At 36.9% G+C, this 24,755-nt stretch overlaps 1 protein-coding gene across 2 annotated transcripts in view; it reads right to left on the bottom strand.

Annotated features, from left to right (window-relative positions):
• The window catches only part of LOC126082752 (hydroxysteroid dehydrogenase-like protein 2), a 55,743-nt gene that overhangs the window by 15,885 nt on the left and 15,103 nt on the right, over positions 1–24,755 (bottom strand). For both annotated transcript variants that reach the window (XM_049895647.1, XM_049895646.1), the window contains exons 5-8: positions 19,483–19,586; positions 18,254–18,352; positions 5,383–5,577; positions 3,525–3,596 (exon numbers count right to left, since the gene is read on the bottom strand). In XM_049895647.1, the coding sequence (XP_049751604.1) occupies positions 3,525–3,596; positions 5,383–5,577; positions 18,254–18,352; positions 19,483–19,586 (470 nt within the window). The remainder of the gene's footprint in view (positions 1–3,524; positions 3,597–5,382; positions 5,578–18,253; positions 18,353–19,482; positions 19,587–24,755) is intronic.

Here is a 24,755-nt window from a genome sequence, read left to right as displayed (position 1 = left end):
AAGGCAACTACCTGGCCAACTGACTGGAAGAGATCCATATTTATGCTTATTCCCAAGAAAGGTGATCCAACCAAATGCAGAAATTATCGAACACTATCACTAATATCACACGCAAGCAAAATTTTGCTGAAGATCATTCAAAAGCAGTTGCACCGGAATATCAACAGGGAACTGCCAGAAATTCAGGCCGGATTCAGAAGACGATGTAGAATCAGGGATATCATTGCTGATGTCAGATGGATCCTGGCTGAAGGCAGAGAATACCAGAAGGATGTTTACCTGTGTTTTATTGACTATGCAAAGACATTCAACTGTGTGGACCATAACAAATTATGGATAACGCTGCAAAGAATGGGAATTCCAGAACGCTTAATTGTGCTCGTGAGGACCTGTGCATGGATCAAGAGGCAGTTGTCCGCCAAGAACAAGGGCATACTGAGTGGTTTAAAGTCAGGAAAGGTGTGCGTCAGGGCTGTATCCTTTCACCATACCTGTTCAATCTGTAATGCTCAGCAATAATCCAAGAAGCTGGACAATATGAAGAACAGGGCATCAGAACTGGAGGAAGACTCATTAACAACCTGCGTTATGCAGATCACAGAACCTTACTTGCTGAAAGTGAAGAGGACCTGAAGCACTTACTGATGAAGATCAAAGACTACAGCCTTCAGCATGGATTACACCTCAAGATAAAGAAAACAAAAATCCTCACAACTGGACCAATAAGCCATACCATGACAAACGGAGAAAAGATTGAAGTTGTTAAGGATTTCATTATATTTGGATCCACAATCAGCACCCATGGAAGCAGCAGTCAAGAAATCAAAAGATGCATTGCGCTGGGCAAATCTGCTGCAAAGGACCTCTTTAAAGTGTTGAAAAGCAAAAATGTAACCTTGAAGACTAAAGTGCACCTGATCCAAGCCATGGTATTTTCGATCGCATCATGTGCATGTGAAAGGTGCACAAAAAATAAGACCAAAGAAGGACTGACGCCTTTGAATTGTGGTGTTGGAGAAGAATATTGAATACACCATGGACTGTCAAAAGAATGAACAAATCTGTCTTGGAAGTACAACCAGAATACTCTCTAGAAGCAAGGATGGCGAGACTGCATCTTATATACTTTGGACATGTTGTCAGGATGGATCAGTCTCTGGAGAAGGACATCAAGCTTGGTAAAGTACAGGGCCAGCGGAAAAGAGGAAGACCCTCAACAAGATGGACTGACACAGTGGCTGCAACAATGGGCTCAAGCATAACAACGATTGTAAGGATCGGGCAGTGTTTCAGTCTGTAGTGCGTAGGGTCACTATGAGTCAGAATCGACTCGACGGCACCTAAAAACAGCAACATAGCCATAATCATCCCTATCAAAGCTTGATGCCAGTAAACACATGACTGACATTTTACTTATCTAACTCCTCTGTTCTGATTCCATGGTCATCAAACTTCTGATTATGACTGTTTCCTATGTAATTATGCCTAAAGGGAGAAAATATGATGATCATAAAACTAGTCTAGTCCATGAGATGGGAATTTATCATTATAAAGTAATAAACTGTATTACTGGGGGAAAGAACATACTAATTTAAAGCCTTTAAGTATTCAGGAGTTAGGAAAGCAGTTCTTACTGGAAATTAAGTTTACTGGCTAAGGACATGGGCTTTGGAATTAGATAAATACAAATCAAATTCCTAGATCTGCCACCTGCCAGCCATGTGATGTCAGCTGTAAAATGAGAATAATAATACCTGTTTTGTAGGATCAACAGGATTAAACTAAACAGTGCATGCAAAGTACTTAACATAGTGTTTGGCACATAGTAGGTGCCCAGTAAATATTTGTTGAATAAACAAAATTGATATACGTAATCAACAGGTGGTTCTTATTATTTAAATGTAGACTTTAAATGAGCTCAGTTCATGTATATCTTCCTCTAAAAGATAGATCCAATCTGAGTGTGCTGGCAAAAATCAGGATTCGGGACGTGCTTAACTTGAAGACCAGATTCTTCCAGACTTTGATGAACCCTGTACATAATTTCTGCCATTCTGTAAGAAGTCTTCGGGGAAAAAGATCGCCAGCCTTGTCTTTTCTGGTTTCAATAACCTGATGCAGCCATGTGGCAAACAAATCAAAGACCTAATTTTTAAAAGAGCCCTCTCTAGGTGGTAGGACTGTGAGTCATTTTTTCGTTTATTTTTCACATTTTCGATAATACAAAAGAATGTTGTCTTTTATATCACCTAAGTAATTTTTTAAACTATTTCAAAAATTTGGATGAAATAAAAATAAAGATAGAAAAGGTAAGATTAAACCTGGAATAAGGCTTGGCACTAAAATGCATTGCAGAGAGGTTCTATGGATTTGCTAAAGGTATAGAGGAAACTGTTCCTAAATTTTCTAGCAGCCTTCTAAAGACTATATGATCCCTTAGGTATTCTGTGTCTATAAGATAAAAATAAGGCAAGGGCCCAGAAGAAGCACAGCCCATTATTGTTAGTAAGACATGAGAGACACTCCTTCCACGGGGCTTCATTAAAGAGTATTTCTCATGGCATCTTTCAGTAAGCCAATAGCACAACGCCAGAACACAGACTGCAATGGAAACTCTACACCAATTCAAAGAGGTTATATTTTCTGAGCTACAAAAACAGAACTAAGTAAAAGCAAAATTTCCTTAGAAGATAACTGCTTCTATAAAGCAGTCACACAGCACAAACTCGAAGAATGGTCTTAAATGTATTTTGATTTGACAGTTTTCCTCGAGATAAAATAACACATCAATCAGAAATACCTAAAGGCAATGCCAAGGAAAATAAGTAAAACCTGAAAAAAAGGAATTTTCAGGCAACTTTCTTTTTTTTTTTTTTAAGTCAAATGCAAAGAATATATTAAGAAAGAATATAAAGACAACCGTACCGGTAAAAGGAAAATATACCCTTCTTTACCAGAACTGACTAAGAAATTACTTGTCCAGTTTAAATTACAAAATGATTTCAAAGAAGCAGCAGAAATGTCATTGTTATAAGTTCAATTTTATATTTTAGAAGAAATACATAAATTAGTATCTTTATTGTCCTATATAACATATGGTCTACAGACTTAATGGTCTGAGACTAGAGGGTCCCAGGAAGACATAGCGCCTAGACTCTCTGTTATCCCAGAACTGAAACCATTCCCAAAGCCAACTCTTCAATGATTAGACTGGACTATAAGACATAAAATGATACTTGTGAAGAGAGTGCTTCTTAGCTCAAGTGGATGGATGAGACTAAATGGGCAGCTCCTGTCCGGAGGTGAGATGAGAAGGCAAAAAGGGACAGACGCTGGTTGAATAGAGAAGGGAAATCCGGCGTGGAAAGAAGTGTGCTGTCGCGTTATAGGGAGAGCAACTAGGGTCATATAACAATGTGTGTATAAATCTTTGTATGAGAAACTAACTTGAACTGTCAACTTCCGCTTAAGACACAATAAAATAAATAAAATGTAAAAAAAAAAATATATAGTCTAAGTCTTACCAGGTGTTTCCATTTTCTTGTTAACTGCATCTGGGAGTTCATCTATGAAGAGATCTGGTATCAAAGGATGACCTGAAAAATTAACCCTAAAGTAATGAGGTTAATGTGATAACTATAATACATTAAGATTTTAATACCTGTTTACAGAACAACATTATATCTGATTTTATTTTAATGATCATTTGATTGCAATCGAAAAGACTCCCACAGGAACTGTCAAACTATCTGATCTTCATTAAGTTAAAATAGTTTTACTACAAGCCAGTTACCCTCTCCCATGACAAATTTCTACCTCAAGATCCAATCATAGTCACCTGAGGTACAGCCTTAACTGCTGTCCCAGGAGCCTTTGCCCCCTCTCATCTTTCCTTGCAACCTTCTGTCCTATATCCCTCCAAAGAGCTAAGGACTCATTGCTTACCTTGTCCACTGAGAAGGGGCCAGTCATCAAGGACCACTTGTTTCTCAGCATCAGTGTATTTGTCTTTTCTCCGTTTTCCTCTCACTCCATCACCACAAAAACTAACCTATCCTAAACCACCGGGTCTTATTTTCAACTAAGAGTCATGGTTAGAAAAGGAGTTAACTATCCTAGCATTATACTGATATTGCCAAGAGATGTGTTACAAAGCCTTCAAAACTGTAGTAGACTCAGTTATTAACAATAATTTCTTTCTCTTTCCCTGTCTCAAAAGATTAAAAAAAAAAAACTTCTGGAGGGCAGAAATGCGCTGGTCTTTGTTATATCCTAACACTTATCATAGTGCCCAGTCATATTAAGTTCTCAACATTTGATAGGATTTTATCATTTAGATCAAAATCTAAATGTTATGCACAATGATACTGTCTTTTAAACCTAAAGTGATAATTACACCGTACCAGAAACCCGGAGACCTGGGTCTGGTTCAGGTTCTGTCTGTTGTCTGCTCTTAGGCAAAGACTTAAAACTCTCTCCGCATGTACTATATGCCAAGCACTGTGCCAAGCACATTATACACATTATTGCACTTTATTTATTGCATCCTGTATGAAGAGTATCATTCTCTTAATTTTATCAATACGGAAAATGAGGCTCAGAAGTAGTGAGAGACATGCCCAAAGCCACAAAGCTAGTGAACTGAAGAGGCAAGGATGATACAAACGTAAATGTGGTTTCTGTCACCTAGAAGCTCACACTAACAAATAATATTTAAATATACATTAGTACAAATAAACATAATATAACTCCCAGTTATGGCTATATTAGCTATTATTTATATATTATATGATATTTTACATACAAAGTAAAAAATCCATCCTCATCATCACCTGCAATTTCAGAGAAGGGTATTTTTTGAACAAGGGGGTCTTCTAGAAACTTTTCAAATCACACCGTTAGACATAAGACAGACCTTGCACAGTTACCTCACCATCTGTAATTAAGCTACTTTAGGAGGTTAGACTCAAGAGACGAACATTTGGAAAGAGTCTATGATCTTAACATTTTTTTTTAAAACCCTCTGCTGAATCATTTCTTCGAGTAAGGTCTTTTTTTCTTTGAATAAAATCTTCATTCTGTGATTTTTAAGACCAATTTTAAAAACAAATTTTCATTTCGGTTTCGAGGTTTGGAAATGGCTAGTAGTTGACGTGACCTTCTGCATCTGTGCAACACTTCAGAAGCCCTCAACTCAATTCTGTTGTTGGTTTGTTTTGTTTTTTCTCTTTCCTAAATTGTGGTGTTATGCGTTTTTCCATTCATTAGGGGAGCAGCTTTTTAAAAATATATAACTTTATTACCACTACACACAAAACAGATGTGTTTGTAGCAGAAATTTTGAAAAAACACATCGCTGCTTTTAAAAAATATAAGCATTACCTGGTTTAACTGCATAGACATCAAAATTTTTTATTCCTTCTTCTCTTAAGATATTTTCATCAATAATGAAGTTGCCAGTAAAATTTTTTGGCTTTTTGAAAATGGAATATGCAGCGTCTGCAATGATATCAACTTTTCTACACTGGCTTTCAATACCAGATCCTCCCAGCATATCCACAGCAGCAGTGTGTATGGCTGTAAAGAAAACACACACACACATAACTCCAAATCAAATAACAGACCTATGGAAGTAACAAGTATACATGACCTTCCACAATTATCACTTCTAATCTCTTCATCTCTCAGGTGATGAAAACAAGGTCTGGAGAGCTTAAGTTATTTGTCAAATGTTCCATGGAGAACTGTACAGAGAACACGCATTCCTTATTCTATACAGCATTGCATTAAACAGAACTCCATCATTAGACTCACGGCAAAATTCATTCAGACTTCTGATTGAGAATTTGCAATTTACCATCTCTGGGCCTCAGTTTCCTATCTTAAAATACGGATCTCCCTTTCCTAAGTTTAGTGTCTCTCTCCCCTCTCTATTAGAATGCGTGATCCAAGAAAACAGACACTGTGATACAATATTATTCAGTCATAAAGAGAAATGAAGTCCTAATACATGCTACAATACGAACGAACCTTGACAACATTCTGTTAAGTCAAAAAAGTCACAAACAAAAAGACAAATATTGCATGATCCCACTTGTATGATATATGTAAAATAGGCAAACGTACAAAGACAAAAATATTACTGGTTACCAGGGGCTGGGGGAAGGAGAAAATGGGAGTTATTGATTAAGGGGCATTAAGTTTCTGTTTGGGTTCATGAAAAACTTTTTGAAAGGGATGGTAGTAATGGTTGCACAACATGGTTAACATCACTGAGCTGTACACTTAAAAATGGCTAAAACAGCCAATTTTTTGTTACCTAAATTTTACTACAATAAAGTTTAAAAAAAATACTCTTTCTTGTTCATCACTGTATTCCCAGTGCCTAAAACTGTAACAAATGCACCATAGGCAATCAATAAATATTGATTGAATTTTGGGAAGGTACTTTTCAAATTCAAATAATACTTTTTAAAGAAATTTTTAGAAAGTAAAGAAAACTAGAAGGAAGAATTTTTAAATTATCTTAATCCTTCCACCCAGAGATAATTACTGTTAATATTTGCATGTACTTTTTACTGCTTTAGGTGTACATAAATTGTTAGGTGCACATAATTTTTAAATTCTCTGCATATATAGGTTAGTTTGAAATTCCACTACTTATTAATTTAAAAAACATTGGCAAAATTGTGAACAGTAAAAAAAAAAAAAAAAAACCCACTGCTCTTGAGTCGATTCCGATTCATAGCGACCCTATACGACAGAGTAGAACTGCCCCACAGAGTTTCCAAGGGGGCCTGGCAGATTCAAACTGCTGACGTCTTGGTTAGCAGCCGTAGCACTTAAACACTACGCCACCAGGGCTTCCATTATTAATTATACATTGTCAAAATAGTGAACAGTACCTATCTCTATTTACATATATCTTAGCTTACATTTAAAGCAATGAAAGTCAATTTGTTTAGATGTACTTTAGATTTCAGAGTTTCTAGTAATTTAGATAAGACTTCTCTCAATACCATTGCTAAACCATCATTTTAAGCCAGTATATACTGGGATAACACATACTTCTGTCTAAAGATGAAAAGTTTGTACCTTTGAAGACCCACTGATTCTTTTTGATTCATTCAACAAGTAGTTATTGGGCACGTACTCTAAGTTGGGCACTATTCCAGGTGTCGGGAACAAAGGAGTAAACGAAGAGACAAAAAAGCCACACCTTTGTGGAGCTTACAATTTAGTATACACCCCTCTTTCAAACAGCTCAATTAAGTTAGAGAATTTCCTACAGGGATTGAGTTAGAAGATAATTATCTTCTTTATAACGGAACTTTCTTTACTGGGAACTTTTTTTCTTTTTTCTCAACCAATAATTCAAGAGCTTGGGTCTCACTCTTAAAGTGAAACGTTATTAAGAAAATATGGCAGCTAACACTTATTAAGTATATCCTGTGCTAGGCATACTAAGTACTTTACATATATCATCTGACTTAATTTCATATACCTCTGAGATAGGTACTATTTTTTTTTAATTTTTTATTGTGCTTTAAGTCAAAGTTTACAAAGCAACTCAGTCTCTCATACAAAAATTTATATACTCCTAATTGCTTTCCCCCTAATGAGACAGCACACTCCTTCACTCCACTCTCTATTTTCACGTCCATTCAGCCAGCTTCTGACCCCCTCTGCTCTCTCATCTCCCCTCCAGACAGGAGATGCCCACATAGTCTCATGTGTCTACTTGATCTAAGAAGCTCATTCTTCACTAGTATCATTTTCTATCCCATAGTCCAGTCCAATCCCTATCTGAAGAGTTGGCTTTGGGAATGGTTCCTGTCTTGGGCTAACAGAAGGTCTGGGGACCATGAACTCCGAGGCCCTTCTAGTCTCAGTCAGACCATTAAGTCTGGTCTTTTTACTAGAATTTGGGGTCTGCATCCCACTTCTCTCCTGTTCCCTCAGGGGTTCTTTCTTTTGTTCCCTGTTGGGGCAGTCATCACTTGTAGCCTGGCACCATCTAGTTCTTCATCTAGTTCTTCTGGTCTCAAGCTGATGTAGTCTCTGGTTTATGTGGTCCTTTCTGTCTCTGGGGCTCATGATTACGTTGTGTCTTTGGTGTTCTTCATTCTCTTTTGCTCTAGGTGGGTTGAGACCAATTGATGCATCTTAGATGGCCGCTTGCTAGTGTTTAAGACCACAGATGCCACTCTCCAAAGTGGGATGCAGAATGTTTTCTTAATAGATTTTATTATGCCAATTGACTTAGATGTTCCTTGAAACCATGGTCCCCAAACCCCCACCCTTGCTACGCTGGCCTTCGAAGCATTTAATTTATTCAGGAAACTGTTTTTGGTTTAGTCCTGTTATGCTGACCTCTCCTGTATTGTGTGTTGTCTTTCCCTTCACCTAAAATAGTTCTTATCTACTACGTAATTAGTGAAAATCCCTCTCCTACCCTCCCTCCCCCTTCTCATAACCATCAAAGAATATTTTCTTCTCTGTTTAAACTATTTCTCCAGTTATTATAATAGCAGTCTTACACAATATTTGTCCTTTTGCAACTGACTGATTTCACTGAGCATAATGTGTTCCAGATACCTCCATGATATGAAATGTTTCATGGATTCATCATTGTTCTTTATCAATGCATATTATTTCATTGTGTGAATATACCATTATTTATCCATTCACCCATTGATGGGCACCTTGGTTGCTTCCACCTTTTTGATTTTGTAAACAGTGCTGCAGTGAACATAGGTGTATACACATCTGTTCCTGTAAAGGCTCTTAATTTTCTAAGATATATTCCAAAGAGTGGGACTGCTGGATTGTATATGGTAATTCTATTTCTAGTTTTTTAAGGAAGTGCCAAATCAATTTCCAAAGTGGTTATACCATTTTACATTCCCACCAGCAGTGTATATGTGTTCCAGTCTCTCCACAACCTCTCCAACATTTATTATTTTGTGTTTTTTGATTTAATGCCAGCCTTGTTGGAGTGAGATGAAATCTCATTGTAGTTTTGATCTGCATTTCTCTAATGACTAATGATCGTGAGCATTTCCTCATGTATCAGTTGGCTACCTGAATGTCTTCTTTACTGAAGTGCCTGTTCATATCCTTTGCCCATTTTTAATTGGGTTGTCTTTCTGGAGTTGAGTTTTTGCAGTATCATGTACATTTTAGAGATCAGATGCTGATCGGAAATGTCATAGCTAAAAACTTTTTCCAGGTCTGTAGGTAATCTTTTTACTCTTTTAGTGAAGTCTTTGGATGAATATAGGTGTTTGATTTTTAGGAGCTCCCAGTTATCTAGTTTTTCTTCTGCATTCTTAGTAATGTTTTGTATACTGCTTATGCCATGTATTAGGACTCCTACTGTTGTCCCTGTTTTTTCTTCCATGATCTTTATCATTTTAGATTTTATATTTAGGTCGTTGATCCATTTTGAGTTTGTTTTTGTGCATGGTGTGAGGTATGAGTTGTTTCATTTTTTTGCAGATGGATATCCAGTTATGCCAGCACCATTTGTTAAACAGCTATCTTTTCCCCCATTTAACTGACTTTGGGCCTTTGTCAAATATCAGCTGCTCATATGTGGATGGATTTATGTTTGGATTCTCAATTCCGTTCCATTGGTCTATGTATCTGTTGTTGTACCAGTACCAGGCTGTTTTGACAACTCTGGTAGTAAAATAGGCTCTAAAATCAGGTAGAGTGAGGCCTCCCACGTTGTTCTTCTTTTTCAGTAATGCTTTACTTATCCCGGGCCTCTTTCCCTTCCATATGAAGTTGGTGATTTGTTTCTCCATCTCATTAAAATATGTCATTGGAATTTGGATCAGGATTGCATTGTATCTATAGATCACTTTTGGTAGAACAGACATTTCTACAATGTTAAGTCTTCCTATCCATGAGCAAGGTATGTTTTTCCACTTATGTAAGTCTCTTTTGGTTTCTTGCAGTAGCGTCTTGTAGTTTTCTTTGTACAGGTCTTTTACATCTCTGGTAAGATTTATTTCTAGGTATTTTATCTTCCTGGTGGCTACTGTAAATAGTATTGATTTGGTGATTTCTTCTTTGATGTTCTTTTTGTTGGTGTGGAGGAATCCAACTGATTCTTGTATGTTTATCTGGCATCCTGATGCACTGCTGAACTCTTCTATCAGTTTCAGTAGTTTTCTTGAGGATTCTTAGGGTTTTCTGTGTATAAGATCATGAAATCTGCAAACAGAGATACTTTTAGTTGTTCCTTAACAATCTGGATGCCCTTTATTTATCTAGCCTAACTGCTCTCGCTAGGACCTCAAGCACAATGTTGAATAAGAGTGGTGATAAAGGGCATCCTTGTCTGGTTTCTGATCTCAAGGGGAATGCTTTCAGGCTCTCTCCATTTAGGGTAATGTTGGATGTTGGCTTTGTATAAATGCTCTTTATTATGCTGAGGAATTTTCCTTCTATCCTATTTCATTGAGAGTTTTTATCATGAATGGATGTTGAACTTTGTCAAAAGCCTTTTCTGCATCAATTGACAAAATCATGTGGTTCTTGTCTTTTATTTATGTGATGGGTTACATTGTTTTTCTAATGTTGAACCATCCCTGCATACCTGATATGAATCCCACTTGGTCAAGGTGAATTATTTTTTTGATATGTTGTTGAATTCTACTGGCTAGAATTTTGTTGAAGATTTTTGCATCTAAGTTCATGAGGGATACAGGTCTATAGTTTTCTTTTTTTGTGGAGTCTTTACCTGGTTTTGATATCATGGATATGATGGCTTCATAGAATGAGTTTTGGAGTATTCCATTGTTTTCTATGCTCTGAAATACCTTTAGTAGTAGTGGTGTTAACTCTTCTCTGAAAGTTTGATAGAACTCTCCAGTGAAGCTGTCTGGGCCAGGGCTTTTTTTTTGTTGGGAGTTTTTTCATTACCTTTTCAATCTCTTCTTTTGTTATGGGTCTATTTAGTTGTTCCACATCTGTTTGTATTAGTTTAGGTAGGTAGTGTGTTTCTAGGAAGTCATCCAATTCTTCTAGGTTTTCAAATTTGTTAGAGTACAATTTTTTGCAGTAATCTGCTATGATTCTTTTAATTTCAGTTGGGTCTGTTGTAATATCGCCCATCTCATTTCTTATTCAGGTTATTTGCTTCCTCTCCTGTTTTTCTTTTGCCAGTTTGGCCAATGGTTTATCAATTCTGTTAGTTTTTTCAAAGAACCACTTTTTGGTCTTATTAACTCTTTCAATTGTTTTTCTGTATTCTATTTCATTTAGTTCTGCTCTAATTTTTATTATTTGTTTTCTTCTGGTGCCTGAGGGTTTCTTTTATTGCTCTCTTTCTATTTGTAGGGATAATTCTTTGATTTTGGCCCTTTCTTCTTTTTTATGTGTGCATTTATTGATATAAATTGACCTCTGAGCACTGCTTTGGCTGTGTCCCAAAGGTTCTGATAGAAAGTGTTTTCATCCTCATTGGATTGTATGAATTTCTTTATTCCATCCTTAATGTCTTCTACAACCCAGTTGTTTTTGAGCAGGGTATTGTTCAGTTTCCAAGTGTTTGATTTCTTTTCTATGCTTTTTCTGTTATTGATTTCTACTTTTATGGCCTCATGGTTAGAGAAGATGCTTTGTAATATTTCAATGTTTTGGATTCTGCTAAGGCTTGCTCTATGACCTAACATGTGGTCTATTCTAGAGAATGTTCCATGTGCAGTAGAAAAGAATGTATACTTGGCTACTGTTGGGTGGAGTGTTCTGTATATGTCTATGAGGTCAAGCTGGTTGACTGTGGCATTTAGATCTTCCGTGTCTTTATTGAGCTTCTTTCTGGATGTCCTGTCCTTCACCAAAAAGCAGTGTGTTGAAGTCTGCTACTATAATTGTGGAGCTGTCTATCTCACTTTTCAATGCTGTTAGAGTTTGTTTTATGGATCTTGCAGCCCTGTGATTGGGTGCATATATATTTAATATGGTTATATCCTCCTGTTATATTGTCCCTTTCATCATTATATAGTGCCCTCCCTTGTCCTTTGTGGTGGATTTAACTTTAAAGTCAATTTTGTTGGAAACTAATACTGCCACTCCTGCTCATTTTTGATTGTTGTTTACTTGATTTTTTTTTCCATCCTTTGAGTTTTAGTTTGTTTGTATCTCTAAGTCTAAGGTGTGTCTCTTGTAGGCAGCACATAGGTGGATCATATTTTTTTATCCATTCTGCCACGCTCTGTCTCTTTGCTGGTGCATTTAGTCCATTTACATTCAGCATAATTATAGATAGGTTATTAGTTTAGTTCGGTTATTTTGGTGTCTTGTGTGTTGTTGACCGTTTCTTTTTCCCACTTAATTTTTGTGCTTAGTAGTTTATATATGTCTTTTCCTCTTATTCGTTGTTGGTGATTTTGTTTCTGCTAAGTCCCTATTTTTTTCTTGTATTTTATTTTGATGTGTAGGATAGTCAGTCTCCTTTGTGGTTACCTTAATATTTACTCCTATTTTTCTAAGCTTAAACCTAACTTTTATTTCTTTATATCGCCTTGTCTTCCTCTCCATATGAAAGATCTATGACTACATTTCTTAGTGCCTCTTTATTGTTTTAATGTTGTCTTCTTTTACATAATAATATAGCTGTTTCCCTCTTTCGAGGGTTTTTTTTATCTTGATTTATTTTTGTGATCTCCCTATCTGGGCTTACCTGTGATTGCTCTGTCCAGTGTTCTAGTCTTGGGTTGATACCTGATATTAGTGATATTCTAGCCAAATAACTCCCTTTAGTATTTCTTGTAGTTTTGGTTTGGTTTATACGAATTCCCTAAACTTCTGTAGAAATGTCCTAATTTCATCTTCATATTTGAGAGATAGTTTTGCTGGATATATGATTCTTTGCTGGCAATTTTTTTCCTTCAATGCTTTATATAAGCCATCCTATTGCCTTCTTGTCTGCATGGTTTCTGCTGAGTAGTCCAAGCTTATTCTTATTGACTCTCCTTTGTAGGTGATATTTTGTTTATCCCTAGCTGCTCTTAAAATTCTCTCTTTATCTTTGGTTTTGGCAAGTTTGATATGTCTTGGTGACTTTCTTTTAAAATCTATCTTATGTGGAGTTCGATGAGTATCTTGGATAGATATCTTCTCATCTTTCACGATATCAGGGAATTTTTCTGCCAACAAATCTTCAACAATTCTCTCTGTATTTTCTGCTGTCCCTCCCTGTTCTGGTACTCCAATCACTCATAGGTTATTTCTCTTGATAGGGTCCCACATGATTCTTAAGGTTTCTTCATTTTTTTAAATTCTTTTACCTGATTTTTCTTCAAATATATTGGTGCCAAGTGCCTTAACTTCAAGCTCACCAATTCTGCCTTCCACTTGTTCAATTCTTCTCCCCTGATCCCTCCTCTGACTGTGTTTCAGCAGGGTGAACATTCTATAGTCAGGAAGAGCAACGTAGCCAGTGCAGAGAAGGAACACTCAGAGGGGACAAGCAGTGGGCCAGGATACTGCTTCGGTTGTAGATAGTTATGTTATACTATAAATGTACTCGTCCTTTGAAAGGCAATAACGTTGGGAGATTACCTGTGGTTCCAGCAGGCATAAGAAGAGGGCCATTCTACACAGTCTAGGAAGAGGGAATGTATGTTTTTAAAATAAAGTCCCCTCAAACAGCCAAGAGCCTGAACATCCTTTCCAAATCCATTTTCACTGACTCATTCATGAATAATGCAATATTCTAGCTAGCTTTCCTGCCTCCTTTCTCCAATCTTTCAAGCTATTCTATAGATTAAACTTCCTAAACCTCATTTCCAACTATTTCATTTCACTGCTCCTATTTCCCCTGTGCTTATTATTGACCTCCTGCCACAAAAATTCTTCAATGGCTCTCCACTGAATTTAGGTTAAAATTCAAGCCCCTAAGTTTGGCAAACAAGATTTGAGGCTTAACTCATTCATCTTGCCCAGTTCTTCTTCTTGCTAACTCCAACATTCCCTTCAGATCTTTTTTCAATTGTTTACCTTCATTACAAAGCCCCCTTCCCTGAGCTTATCATCTGAGTTGCATAAGCTTTCTGTTATGTTTCAAAAGTACCCTGCACATAATTCAGCATGCCACGTATCCCAAGGAATATAGGGCTGTAAATTGATTTACTATGTCACAAAGTCTAGGACCCAGTTGATATCGCTGCTTCCAAGATGCCTACTAAACCTTTTAAAATGAGCATCTCAAACCTAAGGAACCACAGGTAATCTCCCAACACTACTGCCTTTCAAAAGACGAGAAGATTTATAGTATAACATAACTATCTACAAGCAAAGCAGTATCCTGGCCCACTGCTTGTCCCTTCTGGGTGTTCCTTCTCTGAACTGGCTACCTTCACATCCAACCAACATTCCAGTCAGTCAGCTTGAACTACTTGTACTTGCTCAAATTCAGTGGGAAATGACAAGCTCACATCCTATTATACATATTGTTGTTATTTTCAGGTGCAGCTGAGTCAGTTCTGACTCATAGCAACCCTATGTACAAAAGAATGAAATGCTGCCCAGTGTGCGCCACTTTCATGATTGTTTTTATGCTTGAGCCCAATTTTGCAGCCACTGTGTCAATCCATCTTGTTGAGGGCCTTCCTCTTTTTTGCTCACCCTCCACTTTACCAAGCATGTCCTTCTCCAGGGACTGATCCCTCCTGATAGTATGTCCATACCAAACTCCTTGCAGTTCCACCAAACTCAGACTATTTTCCCATATTGCCAACTTTCCAAATGCTAGTCCCTCTGCCAGGAATGCCTTGCCCAGTTTTCCTTCTTGCTAACTCCAATATTTCCTTCAGGTCTTATTTCATTGTTTACCTTCATTACAAAGCCCCCTTCCCTGACCTTATCATCTGAGTTGCATAATCCTCCTGCTATGTTTCAAAAGTACCCTGCAAAAAATTCAGCATGACATGTATCCCAAGGAATATAGGGCTGCAAATCAATTTACTATGTCATAAAGTGTAGGATCCAATTGATACACTACTTCCAAGATGCATACTAAACCTTTTAAAATGAGCATCTCAAAGCTAAGGCAAAGATCTTGACAGTGAGCCAGTATCTCCTGTGTATCCTAATACTGTCCTCCACTTGCCCTGTCACACAATGTTCTGCCTGTTTCTTATATAAGCTTTAGTCAGAATGTCTAGTTTGGAACTAGTCAGAAGTTAATCATACTGCACATTTATTCATTCACTCATTCATCAACTATTATCAAATGTCTACAATAACACGCATACATTCCTTATTCTCAAGAAGCGTTCATTCCAGCGAGGGAGACAGACATTAAACAACAATAATTATAAAAGTAATCACTTAATTACAGATGTAATAAATGATGTGAAGGAGAAGTACAAACTGCTAAATCTGATGGTCACTCTCTATCGTATATGAACAGCAGCATTGGGCACAACTGATCATGTCCCCTTCTCCTTGAAATACTTTTTTTCACTTGGCTTCCCAATCTCTTAGTAGTCCTTTCACTACCTTATTCACTCCCTAGGTGATATTATCTAGTCTTGTGGCTTTAAATACCATCTATATGCTGATAACCCCAAAATTTCTAGCTTTGCCCTCTCTTCTGACCTCCAGACATGCAAGCCCAGCTACCTACTGACTATCTCCACTTGGATGCTCAAACTCAGTGCCCCAAACTGAATGCCTAACCGTGCTCCCCAGCCTGCTCCATATGCAGCTCTCCCCCTCTCAGGGGATGACAACTCCACTGTTCCAGTTACTCAAACCAAAAACCTTGGAGTCATCCTTAACTCTTCTTTTTCTCCTACATCCCGTATCCAACAAGCCCACACCCTATCCATCAGCAGATTCTGTTCTACCTTCAAAACATATCAGAATCCAACTACTCCTCCCATACTTACTGCCATCACCCAGTGAAAGCCACCAATATATTGTGCCAAGACTACTGCAATAGCTTTCAACCTGCCTCCGTTTCTGCCTTTGCCCCATGAAAATCTATTCTCAACAAGCAGCCAGAGAGATCCTTTGAAAATTTAAGTTTGATCAAGTCCCTCTTCTGCTCAAAACCCTGCAACAGAGCCTCATTTCAATCAGAGTAAAAGTCCAAGTCTTGACAAGGCCCCATGACATCTGACCCTCTTTTCCCCTTGGATATAATCTCATCATTTCCTACTACTCTCCCCGTCTCCACTCTGCTCCAGCCACACTGGACTTCTCTCTGCTCTTTGATGATACCAGCCAGCTTGTACCACAGGACTGGCTATCTCCTCTGTCTTCAATGTGTTTCCCTCATGTACCCTGTGGCTATTATATCTGTATGGCTAACTCCCTCACCTTCTTCAAGTGTATGCTTAAATCTCACCTTCTCAAAAAGGCCAAGCCTTTTCACCCTACTGAAAAACTGTAACCCACTTTCTCCAACACCTGAGACTCCAATCCCTTTATCCTGTTCTATTTTTTCTATAGCACTTATCACCTTCTAGTATACTATAAACTATTATTCATTATGTTGTTTATTGTATCTGTCCCAATTTAGACTTTAAGTCCCGTAAGGACAGAGATTCTTATCTATTAAGTTTCCTGAAGTATCTTAAGCAACTAGAACAGAATTTGGGCACATAATAGTAGCTAATAAATCTTCATTGTACGAATAAAATCTAAAATTCTTAGAGGCAGACTAGGCTTTTTTTATGTATATATACGTATATATACTTACATATGTTTGTATGTGAATGTGCAAATATGTGTGTTTGTGAGTGTATATAATTGGTCATTTTTGTAAAAAATGTTACTTGCTATGGATCACAGTCAAAAGGTTTAAAAGCTACCCCCAGGATCTCAAAGACTTATACTTTAGGGGTTGGTGGGGGAAAAGAGAGAAGGAATAAGTACAAATGATTGTAAGAAACTCCTTTATATCTCACACTAAATGGTAAACTCTTTGTGTGTACGGACTGCATCACATTCATCTTAGGACCCCTAGGGCCTTGCACACAGTAGATGGTAAATGAATAAAATGATTTATAAATGAATGAATAGTGCAAAGAACTGTATCTGGCATATAAAAAGTTGCAATAGATGTTTGGAAAATAAATAAATAGGAAGTGACACGTATATAAGAGAAGTACAAAGAGGGAAAATATTACGTTAGGACTTTGTTACCTTAGAGACCTCACCGCCTATCTAACTGCCGTACTCTCACAACCTACCAGCTTCAGTAAGGACAATGACTGGTGTGGGGAGGAGGCTGAGAAAGAGTGAGGGAAGGAGAAGAAGTTGAAAATGAGAGGCACAGAAAAGTGTGAGCTTTTAAACCTTTTGACTGTGATCCATAGCAAGTAATATTTTTTACCAAAATAGCCAATTATATACACTTACAAACACACATATTTGCACATTCACATACAAACGTATATACGTATATATACATAAAAAGTTGATGAAACAATAATGATCCTTACTATATGCACTGCACTGATATTTTCTATTCCACTGTACCAAAAACAAAACAACTCTGACTGCTACCCACTAAATCAATCTCTCCCTACCTACACTAAGCTGATTTCATGCCTCACCAATGAGTCCTGACATGTAGACTGAAAAACACTGTAGAAGCACTTTTTTCCCCATTGGATATATATTTTCCCCCATTGTAAAGAAAATAACTCTTCAGAAAATCTTAAAAGAATTGTGTCTGCTACAGAAGCCTAAGGGAAAACGTAAAACATGGTTCTGATCCCACAGTGGGCAAGGGAAGAACGAAGTCTTGGTCAAACTGCAGAAGAAGAGAATTTAAGAAAATAGGCTCCTAGAGTCCTTAGAAGAAAGATGGTGACTGAAGACCTGGCTGCAACCACCAAATTTTCCTAACTTGGTGCCCCATAAATCCTCACCAACAGCCCTTCATCTCCCCAGCCTCTACACCTTGCAGGACCTAGAATCATGGTTACCTAAACCTAAATTGCTCCACATATTCTTCTAAAAACACACACACGACACTACAACATCAACAAGGAGCACACATAAAATCACACTTCAGTGTTACCCATGAACATGTAATTACAGAACTAAGACTAAAACAAAAGGTCTTACGCTGTATAATAAAAAGTTTGACTTGTTTCCTGACACACAAATTACAGTTACTGTTGACAGTCTACTCACCCCCACCCCATGCCACCCAAGATGCATCTCAAGAGTGTCAAGGACAATAAGGGAGAATCCAATAAATTTTTTATGTACATACCTGTTTTAGGCCATAATGCATTGACTGCAATTTCACCTTTAAATTCTTCTGCCATTCCAAGTACACACATAGACATACCATACTTAGCAATGGTATAAGCTAAAAGAAACCAGAAAGAGAAATAATTTAAAAGCGAGTTAATTTGTGAGTATAAATAACCAATTCTTTATTACTATTTCCTTCCTGGTATTTTTTTTTCAGAATTCTTTTCAATAATACAAAATACATAGTTTTTAAAATATACTCTTTCTAAAAGAATATCTTTATGGAAGTAGCTGAATAAACTAGTTTTATATATTTCCATTCTAAGAAAAAAGATAGTAATAAATTTTCACTTTTCTTAATATTATGGGGATAAGTTATATTATTGTTTCTTAACCTGTTTTTTTTTTTCTTTTTAAAGAATGAAAGAGAGCATTTAAAGGAAAACTACTACTACTAAGCAAAAAACAAACAAAAAGGTTGCGAATTTGTTGCACCTAGTCAATAGAAAATAGAGCTTATTTCAGTTTTGTTCTATGGGTTCCTATGCTAAGTGTCCTTCAAAATCTTAGCGAATTATGTCTAAACAAGGCCTACCATGTCTGATACAACTATTTTACAAGGGCATCTCCACATAAATCTTGTTGCATAGCTTGTTGTTATTGTGTGCCATCAAGTCAATTCTGACTCATAGCAACTCTCTAGGACAGAGCAGAACTGCCCCAATCGGTATCCTAGGCTGAAATCTTTACAGGAGCAGATTGCCAGGAGCAGCTTGTGAGTCTGAACTGCCAAGCTTTTGGTAAGCAGCTGAACGCTTAACCATTGAACCACCAAGCCTCCTTAGGTTAAAAAAATGGTAAAGTATTTCATGGACAGTTTTTAACTAACTTTATTGAGGAATAAATTACATACAATAAAATGTACCTGTTTTATTGACTGGAAAGGGACATGAGGGAGATCTCTGGGGTGATGGCAATCCATTCTCCTGATTTGGGTGTTGGTTATACAAGTTTGCACATTTATCAAACTCATCAAACTGTACCATTAAGACCTATGTATTGTATTGAATGCAAAATATATCTCAATTTTTAAAATTACAGATAAAAATTACTTTCCAAAATACTACTGATTTTGCGTAGAACATTCAATGCTGAATGCTATGTGCGGATTTTATTATATCACAGATACTGATTTAATTAAAAATAAATTAACCAAACACACCATCCCCTCGCCCTACCACCTACCACAGTGCTGTTTGAACCACAATGGATTTAGGTTCAGCGGAGGGCTGAGGTTGAGGATATGAGCAATTTTACTCTTTTTCAAATAAGGAATACATGCTTTAGATCTGAAAGCAAAAGAAAACGTAAGGAAATAGCTTTCTAACAACTTGTCCACTTTTTAAAATTGTATTTTAAACCATTCCTATGGGGCAACTGAACTTGCTCTATAATCTGTAGTGTACATTTGTTTGTTTCTACTTTTCTAGAATGAAGACAGAAAAAGCAACTAATTCCCACCTTTTGAAGCTTTGCTTAAAGTCCCAACAAAATGATCTGGCTGGTGAAAATAATCAAATCCTTGAAGCATTAGCCCAAATGTGGTTATCTTCAACCACAGCCTTCCCAAACTCTTCCCTCCCCAAGACACACTCATAATTTTTAGTAACATTTAATGCACTTGTCAGCCAGCATTATGGTAAAGAATATGAGTGTTCAAGTCACAGAGACCTGGGTTCAAATTCTGATCCTGCCCCCTTAATTGTGTGACCTTGAGCAAGTTATATAACAATCTAATTCTCAGTTTTTCTCATCTGTAAATGCTGGTAATACCAACTACCCTATAGGACTGTCCAGACTGTTAAAATGACATGAGATATATGAGGTACTTCTAACAATGCACATACTAAACATGAAATAAACAATGGCTATTCTTAGTGTTACACGTGCTGATTTCCTCATCTTAACAGGAGTAGATAAAACTTTAGGAGTTTTTAATTTAGTAACGTCACTCCCAGGACATTCCCAAATTTAATTTGCCACCAAGAGGTAGGCAGTTCATTTTATAAAAGAATCAGGTCTGGTATTTTTACAATTTTAATTATTAAGCTGAAAGCGTATTATATAGCTCAATTATATTATAGTTTTATGTCATAGTCAATGACTCCCAGGACTTTGAACTAGTCCATTCTTCTTTTAGGTCTTTTTTTTTTTTTTTTTTTTGCCTGTATTCTTTTAATCTTCATTGTGCTTTAAGTGAACATTTACCAATCAGGTCAGATTCTCACACAAAAATTTATACACACCTTGCTATATACTTCTAGTTGCTCTCCCCGCAATGAGACAGCACACTCCTTCTCTCCACCCTCTATTTCCGTTTCCCTTCAGACAGCTTCTGACCCTATCTGCCTTCTCAGCTCCCCTCCAGACAGGAGCTGCCCACATAGTCTCATGTGTCTCCATTATCCAAGAAGTTCACTCCTCATCAGTATCATCTTCTATCCTATAGTCTAGTCCAATCCCTGTCTGAAGAGTTGGCTTTAGGAATGGTTCCTGTCTTGGGCTGACAGAAGGTCTAGGGTCCCTCCAGTTTCAGTCAGACCATTAAGTCTGGTCTTTTTACTAGAATTTGAGGTCTGCATCCCACTGCTCTCCTGCTCCCTCAGGGGCTCTCTGTTGTGTTCCCTGTCAGAGCAGTTATCAGTTGTAGCTGGGCACCATTTAGTTCTTCTGGTCTCTGATTTATGTAGCCCTTTCTGTCTCCTGGGCGCATAATTACCTTCTGTCTTTGATGTTCTTCATTCTCCTTTGCTCTAGGTGGGCTGAGACCAATTGATGCATCTTAGATGGCCACTTGCTAGTGTTTAAGACCACAGATGCCACTCTTCAAAGTGGGATGCAGAATGTTTTCTTAGTAGGTTTTATTATGTCAACTGACCTAGATGTTCCCTGAAACCATGGTCCCCAAACCCCAACCCCTGCTGCGCTGGCCTTTGAAGCATTCAGTTTATTCAGGAAACTGCTTTGCTTTTGGTTTAGTCCAGTTGTGCTGACCTCTCCTGTACTGTGTTGTCTTTCCCTAAAATAGCTCTTGTCTACTATCTAATTAGTGAATACCCCTTTCCCTCCCTCTCTCCCCACTCTTGTAACCATCAAAGAATATTTTCTTCCCTGTTTAAACTATTTGAGTTCTTGTAATAGCGGTCCCATACAATATTTGTCCTTTTGCAAGTGTCCAGTTTTTTATGATCAAATGTACAACATTGTTGTTACCACCTGCAAACTGCTTTCTAACTTACAAACCGAATACAATCGCTATCACTACAGTGCTTTTTGTACATATTATTTTTCATTTACACAGGTGCCTCATTTTTATGGGAGTGAGGCAGGGGAAGCGTAAACAATATTACAGCTGATTTTCATTAAAACAGCAAAATTGTGTCTCAAAACATCAATAGAAAACAAATCAAATCTATTTCAGGCAGTAAAAGCATATTTTAAATTCAAAAGAAAGAGCCCATTTCATTTATATTATAAACATGAACTTCTCCTTTGATCTATTAGACAAAAACCTTTCCATCTGCACTGTGCCTACCTGGTCCTCAGGGTTAGTAATCCTACATCAGGTATATTTTTCCTAGCAACATGCCTTGTCTTATAAATTACATTGAACATCCTTAGCACCAAGCTTAGATACTAATACTCTCAGCTTAATAAAATAGTTAAGTTTATTAAAAGCTTACTATGTACCAGGCATTGTACTTATTACTTTCATATGAACTATGTGACTTAATCATGGGTTTTAAACTCAAAAGCCTATAGAGCACTGGAAAACAGAAATAAAGTGGGCTGAGTGCAAGAAAAATTAACTATTCAGTAATACAATCAAACTTCATTATTGAACTCTTACAAGCACAAAACATGACACAAACACTTGTAATAATGGATATTACATACTAAATTAATAATAAAAATATAAATTACAATAGGAATATTTCATTATGAATTTTTCTTTCACCATTTATATTTCACAGGTCAAAACCTGACATCTTTTTTGTTTGCCCCAAAGAGCTATGACAGGTCATTCATTTGGAATTGCAATATGCCTTTAACTGGGAACAATATTTAACTGTTTTTAAAAGAGAGAGAGAGAAAAAAAAAAAAAGCTGTTCATAAACGTAGGAACCTTAAAAAATGAAAAGAATCCTTGCACAAAAGTTTCTATAAAGATATCTTTTCTGGAAATACTTGTAGATCTGTTACTCCAACATACTCATATTTAGTTTTTAGTGCTTTAGTGCCTTATTCATAACTTCCACTTGTAGTTTTTCAACCACACTAATAATATTCACTGAAAAGGTAACTGAACAAGTTAGTTCATTTTCCTATAGTTTGAAATCAGAGTGTTTTGTTTTGAATTGAACCTTCAAACCTACAATTGTAGGAATGTGACTTAGGCCATCACTTTCATTTTTGGAAAATGACCTCAGTATAAGAAAGTGAGCCAGGTTGTTCTTAACAAACGGGTTTTTCAAAGACACAATTTCACAAAGGAATGAGCAAAGAGAATCACACGTTTGTGTTTATATAAGTCAAATGTCAACTAAAAAGGTCAAGTCCTTGATCTAATCTTTGGTTGGCTAGTTGGGAACTGACTGAGAACTTTTCTCTTGAGTGGCAAAAAGAGTTGATCTCTTTCAAATTATAAAACAAAATCTCAGCAATAAGCTATGGCCACCCCACCTTGTCAAAGAGATGATCATGTTTGTACTCAATACGAGTAAAGCATAGAACTGTCTCTAGTTCAAACCATGGAAGTATATTTAATTCTCAGTATTAACAATATAGTCCATTTTTAACTTTTTAGCAAGAAGCTATTGCTAAGTAAACAATACAATGAACAAACTTAATTTCTGCACACTTGCAAAATGTTTCGACATTAGATTTGCGTAAGTCTAAAGTTAACACTGACCATACCCGTAGCACTGTCTACCATTACGACTACTAATTTTAACAGATGTACTTTAACCTTTCCGAGGCTTTTCTCAATGCCTAACAGTAAGTCATCCTGATGTTGTTCATGTCATGGGTACTGAGTCTAAAAACTTTTTAATCACATCACAATCTCCTGACAGCATATATAAATATAAATGGTGGTATATTTATATCTGTGGCTTCAGTATCTGCAATAAAAACTGCCACAAATGATTTAACTTTTTCATACAATGTGCCCTTCTAAGCCTTAATACAACATGCTGAGCCATAGCATGCCTGGCTAAGTTGATATTTTTAAACATTTGTTTAAATAAGTGTTACATTCAATCAAAATTCTTTCATAAACTTGCAGCTGTAAAAGATATTGATGCCCAGATAATTTTTTCATGTAACGTGTAATTGCATCACATATCAGCATTGCTTATTTTATTTGAAAATTAAAAAAAAAAAAAAAACTGAAACGTGAGTTCTGTTTTGAATCTATTAAGTCTTTTATCACAATCTTTTCTATATGCCTGCCATAGCTCTTACCATGGTTTGAATCACTATGGTTTCCATTCAAAAGAAATATACTTTGCATATTAAGTTTGTAGAAGTATGCCTCACATCTACAAAGAAGCTCCCATCCATTTTACTTGAACATATGGCCCTCTTGGCATACTTCTTCATTTTCCACTGTAGATAGAGACGAGTATGAGAAATATTTGCCTTTTCTCTTTAATATAAGAAAACCAACAATGCAAGCACAATGATAAATGGCTATTTTTTGGCTTGATCTCCACTTCCAAAAGACAGTGGAGTTCAGGGCCCATTTAAGAAGACAGCTGACACTTGGCCATTAGGCTACAGTAGCTGACTGTTGCCACATGGGAATGTTGTCTGTATGTGGCCAGATTTTCCAGTATTTCAAGAAGAGTCAGAAATCTGGATTTTTACATAAATCTCCTCATGTTTTTAACATAGACAACTAATGAAATTTGAATGTAGGTAACTAATGAAAACAAATTTTTTAACATTGTCAGGATAAAGTTTTGCAGACCAAACAAAACACATCTGAGGATAAGATTCAGGTCTCTACGCTATTGAGGTTCACCCTTCAGCTAAAGATTAGACAGGTCCATAAAATGAAACGAGATTAAAGGGGCACACTAGCCCAGGGGCAAGGACAAGAAGGCGGGAGGAGACAAGAAGCTGGTAATGGGGAACCTAAAGTCAAGAAGGGGAGAGTGTTGACATGTCGTGGGGTTGGTAACCAATGTTACAAAACAATATGTGTATTAATTGTTTAATGGCAAACAAATTTGCTCAGTAAACCTTCATCAAAAGTACAATTAAAAAAAAAAAAGACTCAGGTCTCTAACTTAAGAAATTCTACATTTAACCCTCATGATCAACCCTATGACATACTATCCCCATTTTACCAATGAGGAAACTGAATCAACCAAGAGGTTCAGTTGCTTGCCCAAGGTCATGAGCTAGGTAGTTACGGCAAGGTGGGAGTGGTGCTATCTGTACTTACAGCC

Source organism: Elephas maximus, chromosome 9 (assembly GCF_024166365.1).
Source record: "Elephas maximus indicus isolate mEleMax1 chromosome 9, mEleMax1 primary haplotype, whole genome shotgun sequence".
NCBI classification, from domain to species: domain Eukaryota; kingdom Metazoa; phylum Chordata; class Mammalia; order Proboscidea; family Elephantidae; genus Elephas; species Elephas maximus.
This window is presented reverse-complemented; position numbering and strand designations above follow the sequence as displayed.